The sequence below is a fragment of the Dipodomys spectabilis genome, unplaced genomic scaffold (assembly GCF_019054845.1).
Source record: "Dipodomys spectabilis isolate Male_0828 unplaced genomic scaffold, ASM1905484v1 ptg000340l, whole genome shotgun sequence".
In the NCBI taxonomy this organism is placed as follows: domain Eukaryota; kingdom Metazoa; phylum Chordata; class Mammalia; order Rodentia; family Heteromyidae; genus Dipodomys; species Dipodomys spectabilis.
In genome coordinates, this window is record NW_024871017.1 from 435,107 (window position 1) to 462,396 (window position 27,290).

A 27,290-nucleotide genomic window follows, 5' to 3' on the forward strand; every position below is an offset into this window, starting at 1 on the left:
GTGTCTGGCGGGGGAGGGTCGGGTGGGGAGGGTCGGGTGGGGCGGGCCCGTGTCTGGCGGGGGAGGGTCGGGTGGGGAGGGTCGGGGGGGGGGCGGGCCCGTGTCTGGCGGGGGAGGGTCAGGTGGGGAGGGTCCGTGTCTGGCGGGGGAGGGTCGGGTGGGGAGGGTCGGGGGGGGGCGGGCCCGTGTCTGGCGGGGGAGGGTCAGGTGGGGAGGGTCCGTGTCTGGCGGGGGAGGGTCGGGTGGGGAGGGTCGGGTGGGGCGGGCCCGTGTCTGGCGGGGGAGGGTCGGGTGGGGCGGGCCCGTGTCTGGCGGGGGAGGGTCGGGTGGGGCGGGCCTGGGTCCGGGTCCGGGGGGAGGGTCGGGGGGGAGGGTCGGGTGGGGCGGGCCGTCCCCGGGTCGGGTCGGCGGGGGGAGGCCCGGGCGCGGCCCGCGCAGGCTCCTCCGGGAGCGGCCACGCCCCCGCTATAAACGCGCTCGGGTCCGGGCTCGGGCGGCGCAGGGCGGGACGGGCTCGGGGCGCGCGGAGCGCAGCGCAGCCGGTGGACGCGGACGCCGACGGTGAGGACGGGGACGGGGGTACGGGGGGACGGGGACGGGGACGGGGACGGGAGAAGGGGACGGGAGAAGGGGACGGGGACGGGGACGGGGACGGGGGTACGGGAGAAGGGGACGGGGACGGGGACGGGAGAAGGGGACGGGAGGACGGGAGGACGCGGGGACGGGGACGGGGACGGGGGGACGGACACGGGAGGACGGGAGGACGCGGGGACGGGGACGGGGGGACGGACACGGGAGGACGGGGGGACGCGGGGACGGGGACGGGGGGACGGACACGGGAGGACGGGAGGACGCGGGGACGGGGACGGGGGGACGGACACGGGAGGACGGGAGGACGCGGGGACGGGGACGGGGGGACGGACACGGGGGGACGGGAGGGCGCGGGGACGGGGACCGGGGAACGGACACGGGGGGACGGGAGGGCGCGGGGACGGGGACGGGGGGACGGACACGGGGGGACGGGAGGGCGCGGCGGCGGCTGGGATCCGGGCGCGGGGCCGCGGGCGCGGGCGCCGGGTCCGGCGGACGTCTCAGGGCCGCGCCGGGTCCGGGCCGGCCGGGCTGCCCGGGCTGGGCCGGCTCCGCCGGGCGCGCGCCGGGCCGAGCCGATGGCGACCCCGCGCACCCCGCGCCGTCGCGGCGGCGTCCGGGCCGGAGCCGGGCGGCCGCCCGGGGAGCCGGGGCCCGGGGCGGCCAGCGCGCGCCCCCCGGAGCTGGTGCGGGGCCAGCGCCCCCGGCCCTCGGCCCGCCCCGCGCCCTCCGGAACCGGGAGCAGGAAGGGCCGGGCCCGGCCCCGGGGGGAACTGGTCTGGGTCTCGGTCTCAGCCTTCAGACCCCAACGTCTAACGCAGCCGCCCGCGTCCAGCCCGTGGACGCCCAGCCCAGCCCCTCTGCCACCCCGTTACGGCGGGGCCGGGTGCGGGTCTGCACGGTGCCGAGGACCCCGGGGTGCGGGTCTGCACGGTACCGGGGACCCCGGGGTGCGGGTCTGCACGGTACTGGGGTGAGGACCCCGGGGTGCGGGTCTGCACGGTACCGGGGACCCCGGGGTGCGGGTCTGCACGGTGCCGAGGACCCCGGGGTGCGGGTCTGCACGGTGCCGAGGACCCCGGGGTGCGGGTCTGCACGGTACTGGGGTGAGGACCCCGGGGTGGGGGTCTGCACGGTACTGGGGTGAGGACCCCGGGGTGCGGGTCTGCACGGTACTGGGGTGAGGACCCCGGGGTGCGGGTCTGCACGGTACTGGGGTGAGGACCCCGGGGTGCGGGTCTGCACAGTACCGAAGACCCCGGGTGCGGGTCTGCACGGTGCCAAGGACCCCGGGGTGCGGGTCTGCACGGTACCGAAGACCCCGGGTGCGGGTCTGCACGGTGCCGAGGACCCCGGGGTGCGGGTCTGCACGGTACCGGGGACCCCGGGGTGCGGGTCTGCACGGTACCGGGGACCCCGGGGTGCGGGTCTGCACGGTACTGGGGTGAGGACCCCGGGGTGTGGGTCTGCACAGTACCGGGGAACCCCGGGGTGCTGGTCTGCATGGGTACTGGGGTGTGGACCCCGGGGTGTGGGTCTGCACGGTACTGAAGACCCCGGGGTGTGCGTCTGCATGGTACTGAGGACCCCGGGGTTGCTGGTCTGCACGGTACTGAGGACCCTGGGGTGCGGGTCTGCATGGTACTGAGGACCCCGGGGTGCTGGTCTGCACGGTACTGGGGTGTGGGCCTGGGGTGCTGGTCTGCACGGTACTAGGGTGTGGACCCCGGGGTGTGGGTCTGCACGGTACTGAAGACCCCGGGGTGTGCGTCTGCATGGTACTGAGGACCCCGGGGTGCTGGTCTGCATGGGTACTGGGGTGTGGGCCGGGGTGCTGGTCTGCATGGGTACTGGGGTGTGGGCCGGGGTGCTGGTCTGCATGGGTACAGGGGTGTGGGCCGGGGTGCTGGTCTGCATGGGTACTGGGGTGTGGGCCTGGCTGCTGGTCTACATGGTACTGGGGTGTGGGCCAGGGTGCTGGTCTGCATGGTACCGAGGACCCCCGGGTGCTGGTCTGCATGGTACTGGGGTGTGGACCCCGGGCTGCTGGTCTGCATGGTACTGAGGACCCTGGGGTGCTGGTCTGCATGGTACTGAGGACCCTGGGGTGCTGGTCTGCATGGTACTGGGGTGTGGGCCCGGGGTGCTGGTCTGCATGGGTACTGGGGTGTGGGCCGGGGTGCTGGTCTGCATGGCACTGAGGACCCTGGGGTGCTGGTCTGCACAGTACTGTGGACCCCGGGGTGCTGGTCTGCATGGGTACTGGGGTGTGGGCCGGGGTGCTGGTCTGCATGGGTACTGGGATGTGGGCCGGGGTGCTGGTCTGCATGGGTACTGGGGTGTGGGCCCGGGGTGCTGGTCTGCATGGCACTGAGGACCCTGGGGTGCTGGTCTGCACGGTACTGGGGTGTGGGCCAGGCTGCTGGTCTGCACGGTACTGGGGGGTGGGCCCGGGGTGCTGGTCTGCACGGTACTGAGGACCCCGGGGTGCTGGTCTGCACGGTACTGAGGACCCCGGGGTGCTGGTGGCAGGTGGCAGGCACGGGTGGTAGGTGGCAGGTGTGCCCTTCACTTCAGTGCCACATCCCATGTGCTCTGCACTGCAACTCGCAGCAATGAACCGCCCTTCCATTGGGGTGTGCTCCACAAGCTCCTCACTCACTGCACAGCTCCACGAGCTCCTCACGAGCTCCTCACTGACTGCACAGCTCCACCAGCTCCTCACTCACTGCACAGCTCCACAAGCTCCTCACTCACTGCACAGCTCCACCAGCTCCTCACTGCACAGCTCCACGAGCTCCTCACTCACTGCACAGCTCCACCAGCTCCTCACTCACTGCACAGCTCCACCAGCTCCTCACTCACTGCACAGCTCCACCAGCTCCTCACTCACTGCACAGCTCCACAAGCTCCTCACTGACTGCACAGCTCCACCAGCTCCTCACTGCACAGCTCCACCAGCTCCTCACTGACTGCACAGCTCCACCAGCTCCTCACTCACTGCACAGCTCCACCAGCTCCTCACTGCACAGCTCCACCAGCTCCTCACTCACTGCACAGCTCCACCAGCTCCTCACTGCACAGCTCCACCAGCTCCTCACTCACTGCACAGCTCCACCAGCTCCTCACTGACTGCACAGCTCCACCAGCTCCTCACTCACTGCACAGCTCCACCAGCTCCTCACTCACTGCACAGCTCCACCAGCTCCTCACTGCACAGCTCCACCAGCTCCTCACTCACTGCACAGCTCCTCCAGCTCCTCACTGACTGCACAGCTCCACCAGCTCCTCACTCACTGCACAGCTCCACCAGCTCCTCACTCACTGCACAGCTCCACCAGCTCCTCACTGCACAGCTCCACGAGCTCCTCACTCACTGCACAGCTCCACCAGCTCCTCACTCACTGCACAGCTCCACCAGCTCCTCACTCACTGCACAGCTCCTCCAGCTCCTCACTCACTGCACAGCTCCACCAGCTCCTCACTCACTGCACAGCTCCACCAGCTCCTCACTGCACAGCTCCACCAGCTCCTCACTCACTGCACAGCTCCACCAGCTCCTCACTCACTGCACAGCTCCACCAGCTCCTCACTCACTGCACAGCTCCACCAGCTCCTCACTGACTGCACAGCTCCACCAGCTCCTCACTGCACAGCTCCACGAGCTCCTCACTGCACAGCTCCACCAGCTCCTCACTGACTGCACAGCTCCACCAGCTCCTCACTCACTGCACAGCTCCACCAGCTCCTCACTCACTGCACAGCTCCACCAGCTCCTCACTGACTGCACAGCTCCACCAGCTCCTCACTGCACAGCTCCACCAGCTCCTCACTCACTGCACAGCTCCACCAGCTCCTCACTCACTGCACAGCTCCACCAGCTCCTCACTGCACAGCTCCTCCAGCTCCTCACTCACTGCACAGCTCCACCAGCTCCTCACTCACTGCACAGCTCCACCAGCTCCTCACTCACTGCACAGCTCCACCAGCTCCTCACTCACTGCACAGCTCCACCAGCTCCTCACTGCACAGCTCCACCAGCTCCTCACTGCACAGCTCCACCAGCTCCTCACTCACTGCACAGCTCCACCAGCTCCTCACTCACTGCACAGCTCCACCAGCTCCTCACTCACTGCACAGCTCCACCAGCTCCTCACTCACTGCACAGCTCCACCAGCTCCTCACTGACTACACAGCTCCACCAGCTCCTCACTCACTGCACGGGTCAGCTCCACGAGTTTCTCACCGACTTTACACAGGACAGCTCTGCGTGGCTTCTGACTGACTTTGCACGCTTCCAGGGGCCTTGATCACCATGTTATTTAGAGCCCTCAGGTTAAGGCTCTGAACAATAAACAACAGAGGCAGGGCACGGGAAAGTAAACCCCTGTGGCTTTGTGAGGATGTTGGGTTGCTGGACTGTCTGGACATGTTCTTGTCCGATTCCAACGGCCATCCTGCCATCGGCCTGGGGTAGGGAAGGCCTCTTCCCTGTGGAACGCATGGATACCAGCAGAGCCTTGCAGGGGGTTTTCCAGGGCTCACACATCAGAGGGTCAAAGTGGCCTTTGCCCTGTCCCCTGGTCGGTCAGGCTAGGCACATATTTAGAAAGGGAATGGGGCCGGAAGATGCCCACCCCTGTCTCTCCTCTGTCCTGCCCCTGTCCTGCTTGTGTCCCGCCCCTGTCCCACCCGCCCCTCCTCTGTCCCTCCTCTGTCCTGCCCGTCGGGGCCAGGCAGGACTTCTACCCTGAGAGGCATGTGTTTGTTTCCAGCCCCTTCCGTAATGACCACTGCTCCTCTCCCTCAAGCCGCAGTTCCTTCCACAGTGAGGCCTCATCCTACACGTCGGGGCATTTGATTAGCAGACTCAACAGTGGTTTTCTTCTTTCTTGATTGGCTGATTCACTGGTTAGTTATTTCCAGTTACAGCTATGAGAAATGTTTAATATGTTTTCAGATCCAGACATTTAAGAGGAGAAATGCTGTTGACTATATCTCCAATCTCAGCTGGGTAGTGTGTGTGTGTGTGTGTGTGTGTGTGTGTGTGTGTGTGTGTGTGTGTGTTCACACACACAGGTGCTAGTCCAGGGGCATGAACTCACAGCCTGGGAGCTGTCCCTCAGTTTCTTTTTTGTTCAAGGCTAGTGCTCTACCACTTGATCCTTTGCTGGTTAACTGGAGATAAGACTCTCATAAACTTTCCTGCCTGGGCTGGCTTGGAGCCATGATCCCGAGGCCTCAATTTCCTGAGTAGCTAGGATTACAGATGTGAGATACTGGTACCCGGCTCACCTAGGTATTTTTATCCTGTTAACACAATAAAGAGACATGACATTAATGCTTCAGTCTTCCTAATTATTGAATTAGCCATCAACCCTATCTTGTAATCTGAAGCAATAATGACATGGAACAGGTAAAGAGCAATAAGAAAAAAAAATCGATTGATGGATCAACTTTGGACATATCAAAACACTGGGTTATAGTAGTGCTGAAGGGAAAGTCAGGCGGGAATATTAGGACTGCCTTGGGAGCAGAGTAACTTGGCGCGGCTTCGACCCTAGCCCTTGCTTTATCCCTCCATCCACAGGAGCAGGGGCCCTGTCAGCAGACCGTGCCTCACCCAGACGCACTGAGTAAAATATGTCTTAACAAAAGCCCCAGGTAATTCAAAGAGAACCTATAGCTCAGTTTCTTGGCCTTTAAATAAAGTAACAAAGTTACTATTCATTGATAACATGTCATGTGCCAAACACTGTGTCCGTCCTCCAGATGCAGGCTTTATTTAATCTGCACAACAATCCTCCAAAACATTCACTGCTTTTCCCTTACTCTATCAGTTGTGATAGGAAGAAACTGCGAGATTAAGGGGCTTGCCCAAATGTGGTGGTGTACACAGGAGAAGTGTGTGCTCCTAAATGCTGCCCACAGCAGCTGCTCCACAACCGGCCACCTACTTTGTAAGGCAACTGAATCATATGAGAATTTATTTAAACTGATAATGTGAAATCAAATCCTATCCTCCTTGTATTAAAAAAAAAACTTGTATTAAAAAAACCATTGTTATAAAACATTTGGTTTATAACATTTGTGCAATATTACAGAGTTCTAGAAATTTCTGTTTCAGTTGGAAAACAAATACTAAACGTATGGCAGTGGACCCAACCTCCTGAAGTATACTCTCACTATGTGTGAGGATGCTGGTATCTCAGCTTCTCCTCGGTCCAGCTTGGGTTTAGAAGGAAGATTTGTTTGTTTAGCTGGCATTCTGCTACATTACTCTGCCTCCAGCCCTGCTTTTTGCTGGTGATTTTAGAGATGGAATCTCACAGACTCTTCTGCCCAGAACAGCCATGTGGCTTGAGTGTCCAGGGCTCAGCCACTTGAGCAGCCAAGACTGCAGATATGAGCCACTGTGCTAGGCTAGAATAATATGCTTCTAAAACTTAACTTGTGCTCTATTTTCTCGTAACTTATCTAAGATTTACTATTTACCTCTTGGGTAAACAAAGGGTGCTTCTGCTGGTATACAGTTGTCTCTCTCCAGTCACATAGAGTTAAACGCAAGTCAAATCAGGGTATTGGTTTTTCCACATCTAATGTAAATGCCTACCTACCACAAACACAGTTCACAAAGCCACAGCTGAATGTCTGTCCTGAACAGTCCCCGAGGAACTGGTGATCTGTTTTCAAACCAGTGACCCCCCAGTGAGTCAGTTCCAGAAACATTTCTCCCGGGGCATGAGGTTTTGTGACAGTGCTCAGGTCAGAGTGATCTGCCGGAGGTTCTTGTGCTGACAGAGCAAGCGCACTGCCGCTGGGCAAGTGACAGGAGGCTGAGTGGGGGCTCCCTGAGATCATGTAGGAGAGAGGTGTGCCATCAGCACTGGGCAGCCTGGGTGTTTCTTCCTGATGAACTTCACCACACACCAGGAATGCGAGTGAGTACTTGCAGTGAGAGAGGAGGGCAGGGTCAGCCCTGATCTCCTACCCCTCCACACCGGGAGGCTGGGCCCAGAGCACCGGCGGGCCTTGTACTCCGTCCTACCAGGCAGACAGATGTGCTCAGCCTCGCCAGGATGGGGGGGTCAGCAGGCCTCCCCTTCCCTTGGGCCACATGCGGTCCACTGGTGTTCCTGAGCACAAGGACACATGGACGTTGGTAAATACAATCGGAATCGGCATTCTATCCTGGTAGAAAACCCTTGTGGAATTTCTTCTAGTGAATGTCCCGTGCTTACAAAGTTCCCCTTGTGACCTGCATTCTTGTTACCCAATTCAAATATTTTTCCCGTTCTAAGCCTCAACAGTCTGACTTAGCATAGGGGCGCCCCATTCACCCAGACAGGGCCACCTGGTGCCTTTTCCAGCCCTATGCTGTTTTATACAGAACACATTGCGCCATGTCCTCTTCCCAGCCCTCAGACTTCCCTCGGCCACGGCTGCCACCTCATCAGGAATGGGGGAGGATGGGATGTGATCATACTCATGATTTCTTGACTCTGTCCTGACCTCTGATCTAGGAAGATAAGAGGAGGGCCAACTGGACTGAGCAGCCCCAGGGCCATCATCACAGTTCATTGTTATTTGGGGCCACATGGGGGCTTTGAACATAGAACCTCCTGCTTGCTAGCCAGTGTCCTGTCACTTCAGCCATGGTTTTATGGAACTGTGTTACACATAACATAACATATGCTGATATAAATATTTAACGTCAAGGTAAGAGTAAGTGAATAAGGCAGCCCACTGAGTCATAGTCCTGAGTGCTATTTATTCTGTGTGGTTTCATAGACCTTGCCCAGGCTCCCGGGAGGACAGACTTGGGTTCTCCATGTTCTAACCAAAATAATTGTTAGGTTAGCACTGATGTGTAAGTAAAATCATTTATGTATTTTTAAAATGCCTTCACATTCATAGAGCAGAAAAGAAATGTCAGGAAAAAACGCACAACTCTTCATTTCAGGTTCTATTTTTCACATGTGCTTTCCAAATTTCCTGTTGCGAATCTGTGCTTTCCTACTTCTTTCTATTTGTCTTGGGTTTTCTATTGCTTCCCCCATAACTTGCTCTGGACCTCAGGCCCTAGAGCACCACTGTGAACTCTTTATTACCATACCCTAGGAAAGGTGGTAAATATAGTTGGGTTTTTGTTATTGTTGTATTTTTAAGGAACCTATATACAGTCTTCTTGTGTAACTCTTCAACTGAAAAACATCTTAGTTGAGAAAACTTCCAAATTTACTGAGAAAAAAAAAATCATGAATTTGGCTACATCAGAAATGGTCTGCTGTTGGGAAGAAGCCAGTGGACGGGCAGGGAGGAGGAAAGGTGGTAGGATAGATATTTACAGAAGTACACATATGAAACTTGTATAAGGAAAGGAAACCCTTCAAAAAATTTCAAGAAGTAGGAGGAGGGAAAAGGTTAAGAAGGAGCATTGTAGATGAGATGGATTGGATCAAAGCACATTTATATATGGGCTGTAAATACCACACTAAAGCCCCACTTTACAATTAATTTATGCTAATAAAAATAACTAATTAATGAATAGTTTAATAGTTTTCTTTAAAGAACCATAAACAAGAAAAGCCAGAAACCTGGGACAGCTATTTTCTGTGTGTCACATCAAATGTAAGTTTTTGTAACTTAACTGGGACTAACAATTGAAAAGGAAACAAAGGGATGGTTGATAAAATTAGTAGAGAACAAACTTCCAAAAACAAGAATACAAAAAGAACATGACCTTACTCACAACTAGGGGAATCCTACCCAGCTTGAGACCCTGAGTTCAAACTCCAGTACCAAAAAAGAAAAAAAAAAAGGAGAGAAAATGAAAGAGGGAAGGACAAAGGAAAGAGAGAGAAAAGGGAGAGGCAGGGAGGGAAGAAGGGAAGATTATACATATATACAAATATATGTGTGTGTTGGTATACATACATATACATGTATATATGTCCCAGGAAACCATTAAGTACAATCCAAGTCTATATATAGAAAAATATGATCTTGGTGTGAAACAGATGACTTTATTCTCTTCCAATAGACTCTTAATGTATGAATGCTTTCTCTGTAAATTAAAAACAAACAAATGAAAACTCCACTAACATTCATGAATCATTTCAATCTGTTCTTTTTTGCAGATTTACTGTATGGCAGACTGACCTAAGATGGCTGGGTCTTTATCAGAATAGGTCCCTGAAGTCAGTCCAGAAAGTCGCCACCGGTGAGTGTCTCCTGTGCGTCACGAATGCTCTCTGAGCCTAGTGGTGGGTGGAGGGCAGCAAAGATGCCCCACACCATTGTTCCCCTCCCACTTCGGCTGAAGTCTATGCTTGGGAGACACTTCCTGGAAAACACTCTGTAGACTGGCATTACAAACTCTTCAGGACTGCTTCAGTCCTGGAAATCTACATAGTCATCCGCTACAGAGTGCTTTCCCTGGGTCTTTAGGGGTGTCTTGGGGGATGTTTTGGTGTGTGCATGTGTTGTTCTGCTTTGTGGAGATGGGGCTAGGCTGTGAAGTGTGAACTGGGTATGGTTTTAGTCAGTGGTACCATAAAATGTGCATCCCAGTGAGGAAGATGGCAAGACGAGAACTGAGAGGAAGGGCATGATGCCCAGAGGCCCATACTGGAGAACCAGTGAACCCAGAACCTTCCCCGTCCTGTTTCCTGCCAGATGCATGGCTGGGCCCAGCTTCCCTGTCCTGTCTCTCCAAAGTCTTCTGTTTCTAACATTCACATATTCACAACAAAACTTCCAAAATAACTTAGACACTTTGACTAAGAATAACCAAACTTTGAAGAAGATATATTTTAAAATGTTTAACTTTTTCACACCTTCTAGTTTCAGATGGACACACACAGCGTGTTTCACTTTTGTTTGTTAAAGAACAGATGTTTTACCAATTCTGCCACAAACTAGCAACATTGTCCTTGTTCTTGTAAAAGAATAATCAAGGCCCCATTTCAGGCCGGGAACACTACTAAAATGCAGAAAGACCTTCTGAATTCCATAGTACCTCTTTCAAATATTACAATCTATGACTACAGAACTCTGATCTCATCGATTTCACCCAGCACTGGGCAAACAGCATTGCAAGGCTTGTATAGGGCCAAAGAGTTGGTGTTGAAATCTCAGGACAAATGAGGAGAGAGTACTTTTGAAAAGAAAAGCCTTATTTCATGGCTTAAAAATCTGTAGGTCTGAACCGTACAATGTGGCAGCCTCCAGATGGCCATTTAAATTCAAATGTGAACGATGATGAAGTTAAACTTAATGTTCAGTCCTTCCATTGAGCAAGCCATAATTCAAGCACTGAGTCCTCACGGGTAGGCGGTGGACAACACAGAAACAGAACGTGTCCCTCCTCACAGAAAGGTCAGTTGGACAGGACTTCTAGAAACAAAGTTGCTGGTAACACATTGAACTCTCATTGCCACTGGGAAGATTTGTGTGCTTTATACACAAATTGGAAAGGTTAAAGTATTTTTAAAATTCTAATTTTCTTAGTGTTAAATTATCTGGTCTAGAGCTCTCATCCATCCTTTCCTATATTTTTTTTCCTATTTAAATATAAGGGATTTGGTATTTTTGCTATTCTTCTAATGTTTTAGGTTCTTGATTTCTTAAAAAGTGCAATGTACAAGTAAAATTACTCTACAGAGCCACAATATATTTACCGGAACATGGTCCATCTGAACCTGCTTCGCATGTACTACATAGGGGTTAAGTGACTATTAATATTTTTATGATTATAAGGGCCAAGAGAATTCGCTTTCTAAATTTAGAGGCTGTGTGTTGCTGGCAGCAAGAACTTTTAGCTTCTACCAAAAGTGTGGTGACCTTCTCCCAACATTTTACTGTCTAAGACTTTTAAGAAGACTTAGGTGATGCAGTCATTTATTACATGCTGGGAAAGTCTAAGATCTCCCAGAATGCAATGCCACACTGCCCACCTGGTACAGACAGCCAGTTACTGAACAAGGCCTTCCCCACCTTTCCAGACTTGGAACATAGAATAGCCTTACCCAGCGGCCCTGACCTCGGGGCATAGTGATTCTGCGTCCTCCAGACCCAGCAAGGAGCAATGCTCCAGGAAAACACAGAATAACTATGCACACAAGATCAGGCCTGGCATAGTGGTTCCCATCTCTAATCCAGGCACTGGGGAGGATGAGGATTTTCAGTTCAAGCCTGGTGTGGACTACATAGTAGACACTGTCTCAAAAGGGGAAAAGACAAAAGAGAAATGAGTAAGGCCATGACAGCTGAAATCAGAGAAGAAAAGAGGAGAAGAGAGGGGAGGGGAGGGGAAGGGAGAGGAGGGGAGAGGAGAGAGGAGAGGAGAGGAGAGGAGAGGAGGGGAGGGGAGGGGAGAAGAGAGGAAGGGGAGGGGAGGGGAGAGGAGAGCAGAGGAGAGGAGAGGAGAGGAGAGGAGAGGAGAGGAGAGGGGAGGAGAGGAGAGGGGAGGGGAGGGGAAGGGAGGGGAGGGGAGGGGAGAGGAGAGAGGAGAGGAGAGGGGAGAGTAGTCTCTTGATCAGAATGTGGCCTTGAGAACTCAGGGAAAGCCCCAGGTCAGCAGCAAGCACTTCGTTGCCTCTTTGTCTCTCCAGTGAGCTCAGGAGACTGAAAGGGGTGGAGGGCACAGGATGGGACAACAGTCAGAGCTGGCGGCGTGGTTCAAGGGGTAGAGCGCCTGCCTAGCAAGCAAGTGTGAAGCCCAGTGTTCAAATGCCGGTGTTTAAAAACAAAAACAGAATGAGAGTCCTCTTCCACAGTGTGAAGCAGGAGATTTTCTTGAGCAGACCCACAACAATGTCAATTTTGGTCCTTAATGTCAGAGGACAACAGCATCTCCATAAAATTATTATGTAATGCTGATGGACCAATCCTAAACTGTTTGTGGATCCTTGTCTCTACTTTGCATACAATGTGTTTATCTGTACACAGCTGACTGAATAAAGAACACTGGAAATGGTCCTGTGGAAATTATTGACATCAGCTAGGCTCAGGGAAACTGAGTCATAGAATATGTCTCCCTGGACTCCTCCCAGCATTTAAGTATAATTAGATGGAGAAATTTGAACAAACATACCTGAATTCAAGAGTGAGAATGTAATTTCTCACTTAAGATAATATGACAAGTACTTTAACATAAAGATCCAGGAAGAGATTTATATAACCTATTTTTTACCCTCATAGGGAGATATTTCAAAATCTTCCATATTTAGTCTTTTTTTTTCTTTTCTGGCTTCCATGTGTCCCCACCCAGCATTCCATACTGGCTGGGAATAAATATGTATAGATATAATATACCCCAAGAGAAAGTGCTTCTACTAACTTTCTCAGCAATTCATGCTAGCAATTAAGCACCCTTAAGCTAAATGCAAAAACTCATTTCACAGGAAACTTTTATTCAATATATATAATTAGTTTTAGTTAACTTTATTAATGCAATGTCGCAAATCAATTAGGTTTGCAATAATCAGATGCAGGAGGCTCGAGAGGGGCCATCCCTCTCCCAAGAGGGGAAGGTGACAGGCAATTTCGTTGGGAAGGAAATGTAATTAGATTTGATAAGTCCTGAATGTGGAGCCAGGCACACATCCAACCAGAGTATGCAGTAGGAGAAGGGAACGGAGGGGAAAAGGCCGGGCCTACAGAATTCCGTCTCTGTCCTGACTACAGGGTTTATTTAGAGAAGGCTTTGTCATATCTGAGGGCCAGCCTGAGGTGAGCCCTCCTTCCCACAGACCCACCACTCCCCGAGGCCTCCTATTGGAGGCTGCGCACATTTCCTTAACTACCCAGAGCCCAGTGGGAGTCTCAACTACCAGAATCTAGACATTAGCTCTGGAGAAGATCTGGGGTGACTCTAACTTTTCTCTCCTCTCCATCTGAAGTAGGAATATCAAAGCAGCATCAAGCCAGGGCACGTCCTTCTGAGCAAAGGGGACGTTCGGCATGGCTTGTCCCGTCGTCCATTCAGGGAGGGTCTCCTGACACCTACCACCAACCCGTTCTCAGATAAGAGTCTGGCCCGGCAGGGTACCAGTGGCCAGCACCTGTAATCCTGACTACTTGGGAGGCTGAGATTGGGAGGTCTGTGGCTTGAGGATGGAGGATGAACGTTATCCTAGCAATGACAGGAAGCCTAATACAGGTGGATAGCATTCCAGGCAGGAAGAACAAGAACTGATGTCAACAATAAGCAGCAAAACAGGACTGAAGGCGTGGCTCAGTAGAAAGAGCACCTACCTACCAAGTGTGAGGTCCTAAATTCAAATCCTAATACTGGCAAAAAAAAAAAAAGAAGTCTCTGGTTTCAACGCAATTTACAATCTCATGCAGCAGGTGGAAGAGGAAAGGGGTGCAATCTTAAAACCTGGGTGCTCATAATGTTTAAAATGCCTTGAAAAAAATAAATAAAGTACCTTGAGATAGGGTGAAATGTTCTACCAATTTCAGATTTTAAAAAGAAATTTTCTGAAAAAAAATCAGGTCTACCACTCAGGGGCCTGCGGCTGAGCTTTTTTGTTTAAGGCTAGTGTACTGACATTTGGGTCACAGCTCCACTTCCAAGTTTTTTGGTGGGTAACTGGAGAAAAGAGTCTCACAGACTTTCTTGCTCAGGCTAGCTTTGAACTGAGATCCTTAGATCTCAACACCCTGATTAGCTGGGATTACAGGTGTGAGCAGGGGCACACTGGCATTGCCTACAATTTGACTGTTAGTTCTGTATCCCTGGTCCTGACAAAAAAAATCTCTTCAAGCAGTAGAGTCAAGGCTGTACACCATTGTCATAAGACTGTTTTTAGTAAAATCTCTGCCTCCTTAGATGCATACAATACACCAACGTACTTAATAAGTCGTAGGACTGATTGCACAATCCTGTCATCTAGAATTCCTCCCCCTTACATAAAAAGACCCATCTAGGATCCCATGTGTGCCGTTCATCCACACGCAAGATTAAAATCATTTAATGAAATATTTCACAGACACAAAAACTGTGGCTAGTCCGAATGAGAGCAAAGTACTCTGACTCTGGGCTATTTTTTACCGGTGTTATGTTTTTCATTGTCCCAATGCTTTTTATGTGCCCTGCAATTCTTTGAGATTCCCTAATGAGGATGAGGGAACAGGCATATTTAACAATCTGTGTGTGCAGGCTGGAAACAAGAAAATGAAGACTAATAGTTTCTCTCCTTCTAATTTGATTCTCTACAGCTCCTCTCCTCCCAGCTTGGGCAAAAGAGTTTGCTGCTGTTTCCGGCAGATGGGGGCAAGGGAGAAATATGGGTCTGTGGTGTCTGGGCTGTGATGTCACGGTCTCCAGTGAGCTTCTGCCTCACAGCATCCACCAGGGATATTTGAGAGAGCAGGAAAGGTGCCGTGCTCTGAGCAGGAGCGGGGAGGGCACAGTTTCTAGTAATTGCTGTTGCCTGAAAGATGTTGAAAAGAGTGTGATTTCTGTGTGCATGGCTTGAACTCAGGGTTTGGGCACTTTCCCTCAGTTTTTTTGCTCACCACTTGCCCACAGCTCTACTTATGGCTTTTTGGTGGGTAACTGGAAGTAAGTCACAGACTTTCCTGCCTGGGCTGGTTTTGAACTTTGATCCTCAGATCTCAGCCGCCCAAGTAGCTGAGTTGACAAGATGTCAGCTACCAGCACCAAGTACCCTCATTCTTATTTATTATAAGAAAATCTTAACTTACTGTTTTGGTCTTAAACAAGTATATTTCAAATTGCTCTAAACTTGAGCAAATCAGTAATTAAATACTCTTTACTAGGAAACATTTTTAATATTAGAAATATCAGGCCACACAAAACTTAGTTTATCCTTGCTTTTTCCATGAAAAAAAAAAAAAAGAAAGTAATTGCTCCCCACCAAAACTAGCGATTTAAGAGAAGCTGTGACTTGTGTGGATTCTACATGTTGATGCAAACTTACTTAATGTCGTGTTCACTCATCTCTGAGCCTTAAAGACTTGGACAACTTTCAATCAATATAGAACTTTCTGAACACAGGTCACAGCTGTACTGTGCAGCACACTGTATCTTATCAAGGCGGTTTTTGTTTCAGCAAATTGAACTGGCTCGTGCTTGGAGAACCCACTAACCTCTGCAGAGAGACAGAGGGAGGGGAGGGAGGAGCAGGCCTGCAGGCCCCAGGACCCCAGCCCAGCCCCACCACAGAACTACTCGGTGGGACCTCCCTCATCTGCCCCATCTCATAGTGGAATGATCCTTCCCTGCTCCCACCAATCAAGAAAGGAGGCTATGGAGAGGGGGCTGTGCTGACTTAACAAAGATGTGGAGGTTTGCTCTGAATTACCAGCGGTTTGCGAAACTGCAACATAACCCAAATGAACAGTATGAGTGGAATTCTAGGTCCCAGGGAGAGTTCACAGTACAAAGGCAGTCATTTATTTTTAACTAGGCAGGAGTGGACTTCCGGTGTGCCCGTTTCTGGCATCATGTCTGTAAGGATGTTGAGAATACACCATACAGAACCCAGCAAAGAGAATGCTCCTTCCCTATGCAAACACTAGCAAGCTAGACTGCGTTGACCTGGTCTTGAGTGCAGGCGAATCTCCCAGGTACGGTCCGCTATTGTAACTGCAGGGTGTCCTCGGAAATTGCTGTATGCAGACTGGACTGCCAAAGTCTAGACCCTTTCACAAACCCTTTCCACCTCTAAGTCAGCATCTGGCCACTGTTTCAACTTCCTTATTTCCTTTCTTTCAAGGTAAAATAAGGCAATTCTAGTCCTAGATCCGAATGGTACTGAGGTGAGGTGAGTGAAATTTTACTAGGATTCTACCTGTAAATAGGCTACAATGCTTGATAAGAAATCTACTCATTATCTTGCCCATGTAATTGTAACCCCTCTGTACAGTATTTTCACAATAAAAAATAAATTAAAAGTTTAAAAAAAAGCAAGCTAGTCACAACTCCCTTCAAATCTTCTTCACACAGATTTCTCTCCAGGAAAACAGAGAGAGAGAGAGACAGAGAGAGAGAGAGAGTGAGAGAGAGAGAGAGAGCATGCAAGCGAGCGGACTTGGAGCTTGGAGCTTTTTTTTTCTTTTTGATTCCCTGAATTTGAGCAGCTTCTTGCCCTCCAAGTTTTTAACTGCTCTAAAAAATGTCTCCTCTCAAGTTGACTCTTCCTTGAGTCCAATGTTTTGTCTCTGGCATCTCACATGTAGGTCATCGACCAGATTAAAAAGAGAGAGCGATTTCAAAATACCTAAACGGTACATGCTTCTCACTCAAAAAAAAATTAAATAAATAAGGAGGGGAAAGTAATCTCTGCTCCAAGAATGACTCATCTTTGAGCCCTCCCAGGCTGTGATCTAGTTCTGAGCCTGAAAACTTTGGGCGACCTGGCGTTGGGCGGCCCCGCTGCTAACAGCTGCCCCGGGAGGCCCCCAGCACCCCGCTGGGCTCTGTGCACACCTTGTGGGTGGAGAGCACCGGAGCGGACCACCGTCTGTCCAACCACAGTGCTTCCCTTCCTAATCAACAATACACCAACCCACAGCCAATTTGGTCTCCACCCTTTGTCAAGCACAGACAGGACCCAAATGTGGAGTTCAAGCTACTGTCTGTCTTCCATCCATTTCTCCCCAACCAAGTATCCAGTGCCTATAATCTTACTGTTGCTGTTTAACTGCTACAATCGAAGCACTTTTTTTCCATGTAAGTGAACACTGTGCTAGGATTTAATTACAGGTTATACGCATACTGGGCAGAATTATAAGCTAACATCATTTGAATAATAGAAGAAGAGTTGAGGGGCTAGGAAAGGGATGTGCAGGACAGAGGAAAGATTATTTTTCTGTCTCATTTCAGTGAGAAACATTGCTAATTCATATGCCAGCAGCCACAGACAGAAACGGCAACAGGAAACAGAGAAAACTTAGCTACTTCCAATAATGTGGCCTGCGGTGTGAATTAAGTTTCATTCCACTGCAGAATTAATCATTGTGATTCTGTATACCAACAGTAAAAGACATTTATTAGTATTCTGAAATCTTAATTTCAAGATCTATATAAAATACTCAATATTTTTGCCTGCAAATACATAGAAAACACATTTAAAAGAAAAAAAAATATATGTATGTATATATGGCTGGAATGGGTTATTTTCCTTTTTGTTAAACATTAGCCTATGTCATGGGCCCGGCTGATGAGCCAGATTCCACTTGCAAATGGTTGTGTTTTAGTAAGGAGGAGTGGGGCTGAGCGGGAAGCCACGCTGGACCGGCTCGAGCTTCCGTCCAGTGGCAAAAACATTATGCAATGATGCCTTTTAAGTGGAAGGAGCCTCGTAGCACCCCCTTTGCCTGGCGACCCATGTCCCACTTCCTCCACATGCTCCAGGCGCAATTAGAATCTGTGGCGTACAAACCTGGTACCATCCCCAGTAAATTACAGCTTTTATGTCTGGGATATTTGCAGCCACTTCATTTAAATATATGCATACAGACGTGTGTATGCAAATTTTCTAATCAGGATGATCCCACGACAGGGAGCTCTCATTTCCAGGTTTCTAGGAAGTTCCAAACCTGGGCTACGACTGACCTATAGAGGGCAGACTCAAATGGGCCTGCAAGTAAGAATGAAGCACAGAGAAGGCTTTGGGGGTTTAATCTGCTGTGGGGACCCCCAGAGGGCCCTGGCCCTGCCCCACGGTCGCTGGCCTCATGCATTCATGTGTGGAATCACACTGGAGATTATAAAGTGAGCCTCCAAGGACACTAATTTTTTTACGCTAGTACGGTGTGATCCATCAGGGGAGTTTTATTTAAAATCCCTCATAAAAGTGGTAAAAAAAAAAAAAAAGTGGTATTATAAATGAACTCGATGAGAATTAATTCAATCACTTTTTGTCTTGTTGCAGTAGAACAAAATGGATGAAAATTTAATGATAAAGCACAGTTCTAAATGCAGAGGGGAGGTGTCTATTTTCACAGGCATCTTGCAGAAGACAAATTTTGTTCCTCTGATTTGTTGCCTGGCTGAGGGAGGAAGTACTCAAAGCCTACACAAATAGCAGGGCAACCTGCTCTCTTCCCAAATGGAAGGGCTTCTACCAAATGTCCTTCATCTCTTAAAGTGCTGTGGGTTTTTGTTTTGTTTTGTTTTTAATTTCCTGGTGTTATGTTTTAAACAGATTCTAAATCTTCGAACTACGCACTGAAATTCTAAAGTCTTAGCTGGTTATTATTTTTTTAAATAGGTAATACAGACCTCTAGTGGTTGAACAATTTGAAAGCCTCCACAAGTAAAGGAAATTGTGCTTCAAGCAGGACATCGGGCCCTGGCAATATTTGTGCATTTCAAAGGAACAAACAAAATCTGAAACTGTGCTAGAAGATAGGTGGAGTAGCCTACCTTTCAAATGTCAGTTCCTCCCAAAGAGCAAAAGAAGCCTAAACCGGTATTTTTTCTTATTAAAAATTATGTACCTGAGCCAGGCACCAGTGGCTCACACCTGTAATCCTAGTAACTCTGGAGCTGAGGTCTGAGGATCATGGTTCAAGGCCAGCCCATGCAGGAACATCTGTGAGACTCTTTTCTCCAACTAACCAGCAAAAAAGCCCAAAAGTGGAGTTGTGGCTCAAGTGGCAGTGTGCCAGCCTTGAGTGAAAAAGCTAAGAAAATTAAATTCAGTGCCCAGGCCCTGAATTTAAGCCACGGTACTGCCAAATGCACACATACACATAATCATAGTAACAAAAGATGATCTAAATGGAACTGAGAAAGATTTGTGTTATGTGAAGTTTACGTTTTAGTTTACGTTTTAAGTTTTCTTTGCATTACCTGGGACTTTTCTTCCCCTAGACTCCAAAATCTCACCCTGGGAACATTATCACCAATGGAAGCCGACCCCAGGGTCCTGGCCTTGGGCTCTGGGTGAGGGGTACAACCGTGCTGGCTTACAGGAAGGGGAAATGGTGAGCCCCAGGCACCAGCTTGAGTGATTCCTATCTGAGCCTCTATTCTAGAGCTGCTCAGACTTTAGTGGCTACCAGGGTAGTCTGCACGTGCAACTTGTGGGTGAGGGGTACAGTAGCTCTGCTGGGAACTATCCCCCACCCCACCCCCCAGGAGCCAAGGCGGGTCCCAGGGAGCAACTGGCCGGCCCTTATTTTCTCTCTTTCTACTAATGTCTTCCCTCTCCTCTTTTGGATGCCCATGGCATATTTTAGATTTAAGTTTTTGAACATATGAAACATTTCAGACTCTCTTTCACCTCACTCTGTACAAATACCTCTGAGACTTGGTTAGGGAAGTTCTGGGAACCAGACATTGTGCTTGAAGATTGGACCCACGGTGGTCTGTGTAGCGGGGCGGGTTCCAGGCCACTTAAGCACCCGACGTGACAGAGCTCTGGTACTGTCACTGTATATCTGATTAAGATGATCATGAGCTAGGAGAGCAGCTGTGATCAAGTTTTGCACAGCCATAGATGGGCAGAGAAAGGCCCAAAGACTATTACATCATAAAACCAATCAGAATTTTTTTAAAGCAGAGCTGAATCGTTAAGAGTCAACAGACAAGAGTTAAGACAGAAGAAAATGGATTTGCGGGGGGTGGGGTAGGGGACAAAGCTGCTCCAAGTCTGCCTCTAAACAACTCCCCGCCATAGCGTGCTGTCAGCCGTACTTTTGAAATCCATAATCTAGGAATTTATGTCACTGGGCAGTCCTTAAAAGCCTCTTGCAAACTTTTAGCATCTAGTTTCAAATAAAACATAATATACTAACAAGCGGTAGCATGGAGGGGGCCATGAATTATCATGGGTGCCCAGCATGAATCGTAATTCACAGGTTTGGCTCAGACATGACTTAGATGAAATAATTAACTATGTACAGTACTTAACAGTATAAAAGTAATTAATCTAGCTGCCTTGCCGTGGTTTGGCCTAAATAAACATGCCATAAAAAGCCATAGGAGTCTTTTTTTTCAGTCACATTATTATATTAGTAGGCTGGAATTTTAATGTCAGAAGAAAGACATCTTTCCTTAACACACACACAAAAATCATACTCTTTTCAAATGTTAATATAGTGCTTTTATACTGAGTGAGTACCATATTTTGGTAATTATGGGCAGATGCTCTCAATTAATAGTTTTATGCCTCCTTTTTACTTCACAGTTTACTGACAATGACTTTGAATTAAGGTGTAAATAATCAAATGCAAGATGTCTATTGAGGCCTGCATTCTGCTGATGGTGCTACAGTCCTGTGGTGGTATCTTTGGCAAACCCTGTACCCCACAGGCTCGAGCTGGAAGCAAGCTAAGCACTTTTGCATGGCCCGTAGGCCCTTTGCCAGCAGGTCCAAAGGTGAAGAACCAGGCCATCAGTTGGCAAGAGTGCAGTAAACAAAGCAAGCCTCTCTGTTTGGACAAGAGAAAGGGGCTTGGGTGTTTCCTGCCAGGGCAAGAGAGGTCCTCTGAGCTCAGTCCTCTTTCACAAAAGCCAGCTATTCTGTAGGTGTGTTTCTGCGCCTGAGGTTATAGATTATAACACCTCTCCCATATAATATTCATCTACTAATCACTGTGGCATTATCCCTGCCTCACAAATTGACAAAAGGGTAGTAGATGGGGTATAGGCATAGTTATGTGTCTCCCAAATAATAGGTCATTGATCATCACTAGAGCATTATCACTAACCCATAATCAACAAAGGAAGAGATGGGGCTTAGTAATACACCCAGCATCAAATAACAGGTTAAGATATAGGTCAGAACTCATACCTAAAGGCCAAGAAACAGTAACAAGGACCCAAGCTCTGGGCCCACCAAGAACAACTAAGAAACTGAACATACGTGTGAAACAATGGTTTTCAGGACCATCACCATCAGATAATCGAGGGCAGTGGTCCCCAAGGCAGGATCCAAAGATTGCCTTCTAGAGTGAGCTTCCGGCCATGATGGGAGGAACACAAACGTAGGTGGGGCTCCCAGCCCCCCCCCCCAAGGTGAGGGGATAGAGCTGGGAGGCCTGAGAGGCCAGAGGTGAGAATGCACAAGGCAGAGCCAGAGGGAGAGAGATACGCAAGGAAAAGGCGCTGAGAGTTACAAAGACCCCCCTGTGCTTGTGGGTGACTGAAGAGCATACAGGAAATGAGACCCAGAGATCCCTGGTAACCAGAAATGGCTCCTGTTCACGCCAGCCAGCCAGCCAGCCTGGAAAACCTCACAACTCCTGGGCCTCAGGCAGCATCTTCAGAAAGGTTTTGCTTCAGGAAAAAATAAAAATCATTCCCAGATGAAATGCTGTTCTGGTCTTACTTAACACAATTTCAAAACTAGAGCCAAAAGAATCAAACAAAACCACTTACCAGAGCAGGACAGGAGACTTGATGCAGACAAATCCCCACTACCCAACTAAATAAAATCCACCAAGTTTAGCATTCATTGTGAAACTGCAGACAAGAAGCCATACCCCAGTAATCCAGAACAAGAAAAACAATCAATAGAAACAGACCCAGTAAGGACGCAAACAACAGGAATTATTGCACAAGGATATGAAGGGGTTGTCCTGACTGTGGGCACGTTCAAGGGACCGGCTGAGGGCTGAACACAGTAGAGACACCGAAGGCACACAGGACCAGAGCCAAGCTTCTCTAGAAGGAAGCCACCCTGAGGGAAACTTGAGGCTCTCTCGTCACGGCTGTCCGACAGTACCCACAAATCTCTTCCCCACGGGCTGAGTTCAATCTTGGCAGCCTATTGCATAGATGTTTGCTTCACACTAGCGCTCTCAGATGCAAGCATTCTTTCCAGAGGTGGGCGTTAGCTATTGTAGCCCCATGCCCTTACCTCTTGAACCTTCCCAGCCTGTCTCTGGCTCACGGAGCAAATCCCACTGCCTACCATGAACAAGCATCCTTCAGCCCAGACTGCCATCACTAGGAAAGCTGCCCACCACGTGGTGCCTCTATCAGTCAGAGAACATTCGCATCATCAGACCACCACTTTCCATCTGGGTTTCTACTTCTAACCAAGGCGCAAGGTACAACAACATCGACGACATCCTTCCACTCAAATAAGCAATTAATCAAAATATGCATATTGAATTTGAAATAGTTTCACAAGCATTAACCTATTTTTTTCCAATAAAGCTGAAGAGTCAGCTCGCTTGTTCAGGAAGTTTTGAGGGCTAGAGCCCCAAACCATGTGTTACTACATTCTACCCTCATCCAAGATTAATCTGCTACTCCTTTAGTCGAAGTATTTGCTTAATCAATAGCCGATACCTGCCTGCAGGGAATGAAGATTTAATGACTTGCCTAAGGTCCCAATTTCTAGACAGGCAAAGAAAAAGACCCTGAGACCCTGGTCCTAATGCTAGGCTAGTGTTTGTAATAAGCCTTCTTCTTCTTCTTCTTTTTAATCCCTGTTGATATTGCAATTGACTGATTCTCATGCTTCAACGTCTTAAGTTCTGTTGCTCGTTCGTTCAGAACTCTGGACTTACATATTAAGATCCCACCTCAGCACCTGCCATGTCTCTTCACTCCCAGTTCTGATTGCTTCCATTCAACGACATCTTTGTTGTTGTTGTTGTTGTTGTTGTTGTTGCTTCCTGGCTTTTTCTTCATTTCTGTTTTACCCTGATTATCCAGGACAGGCTGTGTGCATCGTTTGAAAGCTCTGATGTTCTCCATGAAAAGGCCTTGTGAGTGACCTTGTTTGTCTCCTACTGAGTTGCATAGCACGACTTCAAATGTCTTACTCAAACGTTAGCCATTTGGCACGGATATACAGAAAAGTCTGCACTCAGAGATAAGAGAGGTCCACGGAGTTTCCATAGTAAGAGAATCGAATTCTTACGGGGAAAGAGGGCCGTGATGTCCCCCAGCAGAGCCACTCTTTCAAATGTCCTGGTGCTTTTCTTCCTGAACCAGAATATAAGAAACTTGAAGGGAACCAACAAGCTATTAAAACTGTGGACATGGAATTTGGGTCATAGAAATCTATTGGCATTGCTGTTTAGAAAGCTTCCCCCTCCGCACAGGAACGCTCTTTCTGGGCTACAACAATGAATAGCATCCACCCCTGTGGGTGAGCAGAGCGATTTTTTAGTGGCAGGAAATCAAGCTGTGACAGAACTCTGGTTTGCAAAGCTACGCAGAGCATCAGTTTTGTCCCTGGGTACATGTTCCCTCCCTCTTCCTCACTCTGCTTGGTTTAGTTCAAGTGGAGAGCTGATGACATGTTGTGTGCTGCGCGGGTTTCCCCAGAGAAGAACCTACACATGAACGCAGGACTGGATTTGCATTCAGGTTCTGTAAAAGCCTTTCCAACCCCATGCTCGCAGAGGGGGCGCTCTCTGGGCCTCACCGAGAACACTGCTGCGCCACCAGAGGGCAGAGCTTGACTTCCGGACTAGACGGCTGCCTCCCTCCCTACAGATCTGAGAGTCACCAGCCATCAGAGAGGGGACTGGGGGCCAGTCAAAAAAGTACCACCACCACTGGTATCCACCGACTAGATTCCCCTCCCACTGCTGAAAATGAAAGGAAGCATGTGTACCGACGCTGACAAGAGCTCCAGAAGGCAAAGTCACTCCTGATTGTACATATGTATGCATGCATGCATGCATGTATATATATATAACAGGCTGAAGCACTACATATACAAGGTCAGAAAATCTAGAGACCCATTCTCTCATCATGCTTCCTTGTCTGGAAAAAAGAAATGGCTCTCATAGAGATTAAAACATTCAGCATGACATTCAGCCTATAATAAATTCTCATTTAAATATCAGTCATGTTATACACTTAATGATCAGCCACTATTGTGAGTTAGATATAAAGAGGAGAATAAAGTAATTCTATATTCAATGGGCTTAATTAGGCCCTTATCTACCACTCTGTGTTCAAGTGTCATCCTGGATGAAATGGACATTTTCCCAGGGACATCCTTCATCAGCGTACCACTCTTCCTTCCTCTGTGGAAGGGCCAGAGGGCGTCCCTGTCCCCTGATGCATAGCTAATGACCCAGAAATAAACGTTTACATGCTCCTGGGATGTCTACATGTTGTCTGATGTAAACATTTCTGTAGGCTTGAGGATGAGAATTCATTTTCTCCCTCTTAGTTTGATTCATAAGCTGTACTCTTCTTATAAGACATAAGGATCAAAAATTATTGAGGAGAGGAAAAAATAAACCAAAGATTTCAAACAGCCACAATTTTTGGCTGGAACTAAGTAACTGTTACAATTTTGAAATCACAAAGGAGCTGAAGTTCAGCCACGCTGTTTTATAAAAAACTAGAATGTAGGTATTTCCATTGTACCTGTTTATCATTGGAGATTTCTTTTTTTTGGGGGGGGGGGGGTCCTGTCGTGGGGCCTGAACTCAGGGCCTGGGCGCTGTCCCTCAGCTCTTCAGCTCAAGGCTAGCGCACTACCACTTGAGCCACAGCACCACTTCTGGCTTTTTTCTTTTTGCTTATGTGGTGCTGAGGAATAGAACCCAGGGCCTTGAGCATGCAAGACAAGCACTCTACCACTGAGCTACCTTCCCAGCCCATCATTGGAGATTTCTGCTGGCTCGAGTGGATTGTGTTGTCTTTTCCCTCCTAGGCCTGCTCCCTGACCCCAATTGCTTTGGGGCTGTGAGCTATAACTGAGAGCAGGTGGAAGTACAGGAAGACGGTGTGAACAGCTCACCACAATGCAGCAAAAGGGTCGCTGCTGTGGCGGAGCTTGGGAAGAGTGGACTTGACACTCACAGCTGCTCCCTTGAACAGTTTTGCTACTTGTGATAGAAGTGGAAATGCCACAGGTGAGGAAAGCTGCAGGGACAAGGCTGAGCACCAGAGGTGGGCTTGGGTGGCCATGAGGACTCCGACAGGTTCCCCCCCAACCCCCGGGGACACAGAGGCACCTTCCACCCACTCCACAAGCCCAGCGATGAGTTCTGCCTTACATTTCGCGTAGAAATGAGCCGGCCAAGTGCAAACATTGTGCATTCTCTTATTCAACTCTGCTGGAAAGAGCTCTTTTTTCTTTAAATCCTGCTCAGATTGCATAAAAATACCAGGGATACATTTCCATTTTCCATTTTAAATCTGATGGGTGGCATCTGGAACCTGATATTGAGACTCACCAGCATCTCACCTTAGGTTTTAGTTGTTAAGTGTTGCTTACTTTTACCTGGCCCAGCATCCAAGCCTCTTATCACAAGCTCTTTAATTAGAGCATATGAGGAGCTGCTGCTAAGTATGGTCTGAGTTTTGTATTACAGTCAGTGGAAAGGTGTCATTTTAATGTTTACATACTCAGGTCAGGTAGAAATTCAGGAGGACTGGTGAGAAGTGGCAGCAGTGTCCCCCTGGATTGTATTCCAACTTCTCTCACTAACTGTGCTTGCCGTGGGAGCGAGCGTGTGGTCAGGGAGTCCCCAAGTTCCAGCATCTCTTCATGGTGATCGCGCGCGGCCCCACCAGGAGCGCTACGGGCGGGTGCGGAGGTGTTTACGACCCTCTCATCATCCATCATGGCTTCACCTCACCACCTTCTGGACGGCCAGCCAGGCTCCACAGCCAGGGGCTGAGGGCATGTGCCGGCTCAGAGCGGTCCATTTTCACCCCTGAGCTCTTCCTACTGCCATAGTCTGACTCTTAAGATGGCGGCATTATGCATCCTCCTTCTCTCCCTCCCAGGTGCAGATCTTCCTTTCCATGGCAGTGTGGAGACTGAACCTCTCTCCACCTCTTGTAAGAGGTGAAAGGAAACTTTTATTAGCTAGCATCCTGCTAGGCAAGCTTACACCAGCCCTGAATGGTAAAGAAATGCACCGTTTGAGGCCTCATTCTTAAGCGGTCCTTTGGAGTTTCTCCATGCTTCAGTGTTGTCTCTTGTGTTGGCTTGGTTTGGTTTGATCTGTGATGCTGAGTTTCGAACTGAGGTCTGCACTTGCTAAACAGGTACTCTAATGCTTCTGCCACACCTACAGCCTTTCTACTCTAGTTACTTTTACAGCCAGCCCACAGTGTTTAGTGCCTCGGTGAGACCATACTAAAATACTGTAATTGAGGGTACTCTGGTTGTTCCCTTAAATTTATTTCTGTGGATAATAATTATAAGCCAGAGTCTCAAAACTTTCGCTGCCTGTAGTGCCATGTTTTTCAAGCAGTACCTGGAGAGGTCCTTAAAAACAGGCTGCTGAATCTACCCTCAGGTCTGGGGCTCCTGAGCGCTGATGGTTGCCACTGCTACAGCGCAGCCCTAGCCAGGCCCAAATCACAAGTCACAGGTGTGGCTCACATGACACTCCTTGGACAGCACTGACTAAGGAGTCAGGACACGGGGGAATGGCGGAGAACTGCAAACAGTGGGGCACCAAACCCTAAAGGCTTCAAGCACTCTGCAAGCCAGACAAGATGTCTGTGAGTGGATTTGGACCAGAGCCCTGGCCACTGTCTCAAGTGGAGAAGTTGTTCCGTGTCTACCGTTTTACTTTTCCTTTTAGCACTAATCAAGTGCCCTGGAATAACTTTTTAAGATATAAGCATCACATTACAATCATGAAAAGTATTTCTGCCCGAGTCTGGAATTAAATTTTTTCCTTCATCTTTTCAAGACGGGAGCTCTCTCTCACTAAATGCCTGTCGCTTACCCTCATGTCAGAAAAGGCTTGTGTTTTTATGTCTTCCACAG

General features: G+C 49.5%; 2 protein-coding genes across 2 annotated transcripts in view; one reads left to right on the plus strand and one right to left on the minus strand.

Moving 5' to 3' along the window:
- Positions 1–503: 503 nt before the first annotated feature.
- The window catches only part of Agtr1 (angiotensin II receptor type 1), a 36,355-nt gene continuing 9,568 nt past the window's right edge, over positions 504–27,290 (plus strand). Inside the window, exons 1-2 of the mRNA XM_042665682.1 lie at positions 504–561; positions 9,732–9,814. The gene's annotated coding sequence lies outside the window, so the exon portion shown is untranslated. The remainder of the gene's footprint in view (positions 562–9,731; positions 9,815–27,290) is intronic.
- LOC122095219 (vegetative cell wall protein gp1-like) lies at positions 1,463–3,223 on the minus strand. Its single transcript, XM_042665675.1, has one exon. It carries the CDS (start codon positions 3,221–3,223, stop codon positions 1,463–1,465), a length of 1,761 nt encoding a protein of 586 aa, XP_042521609.1.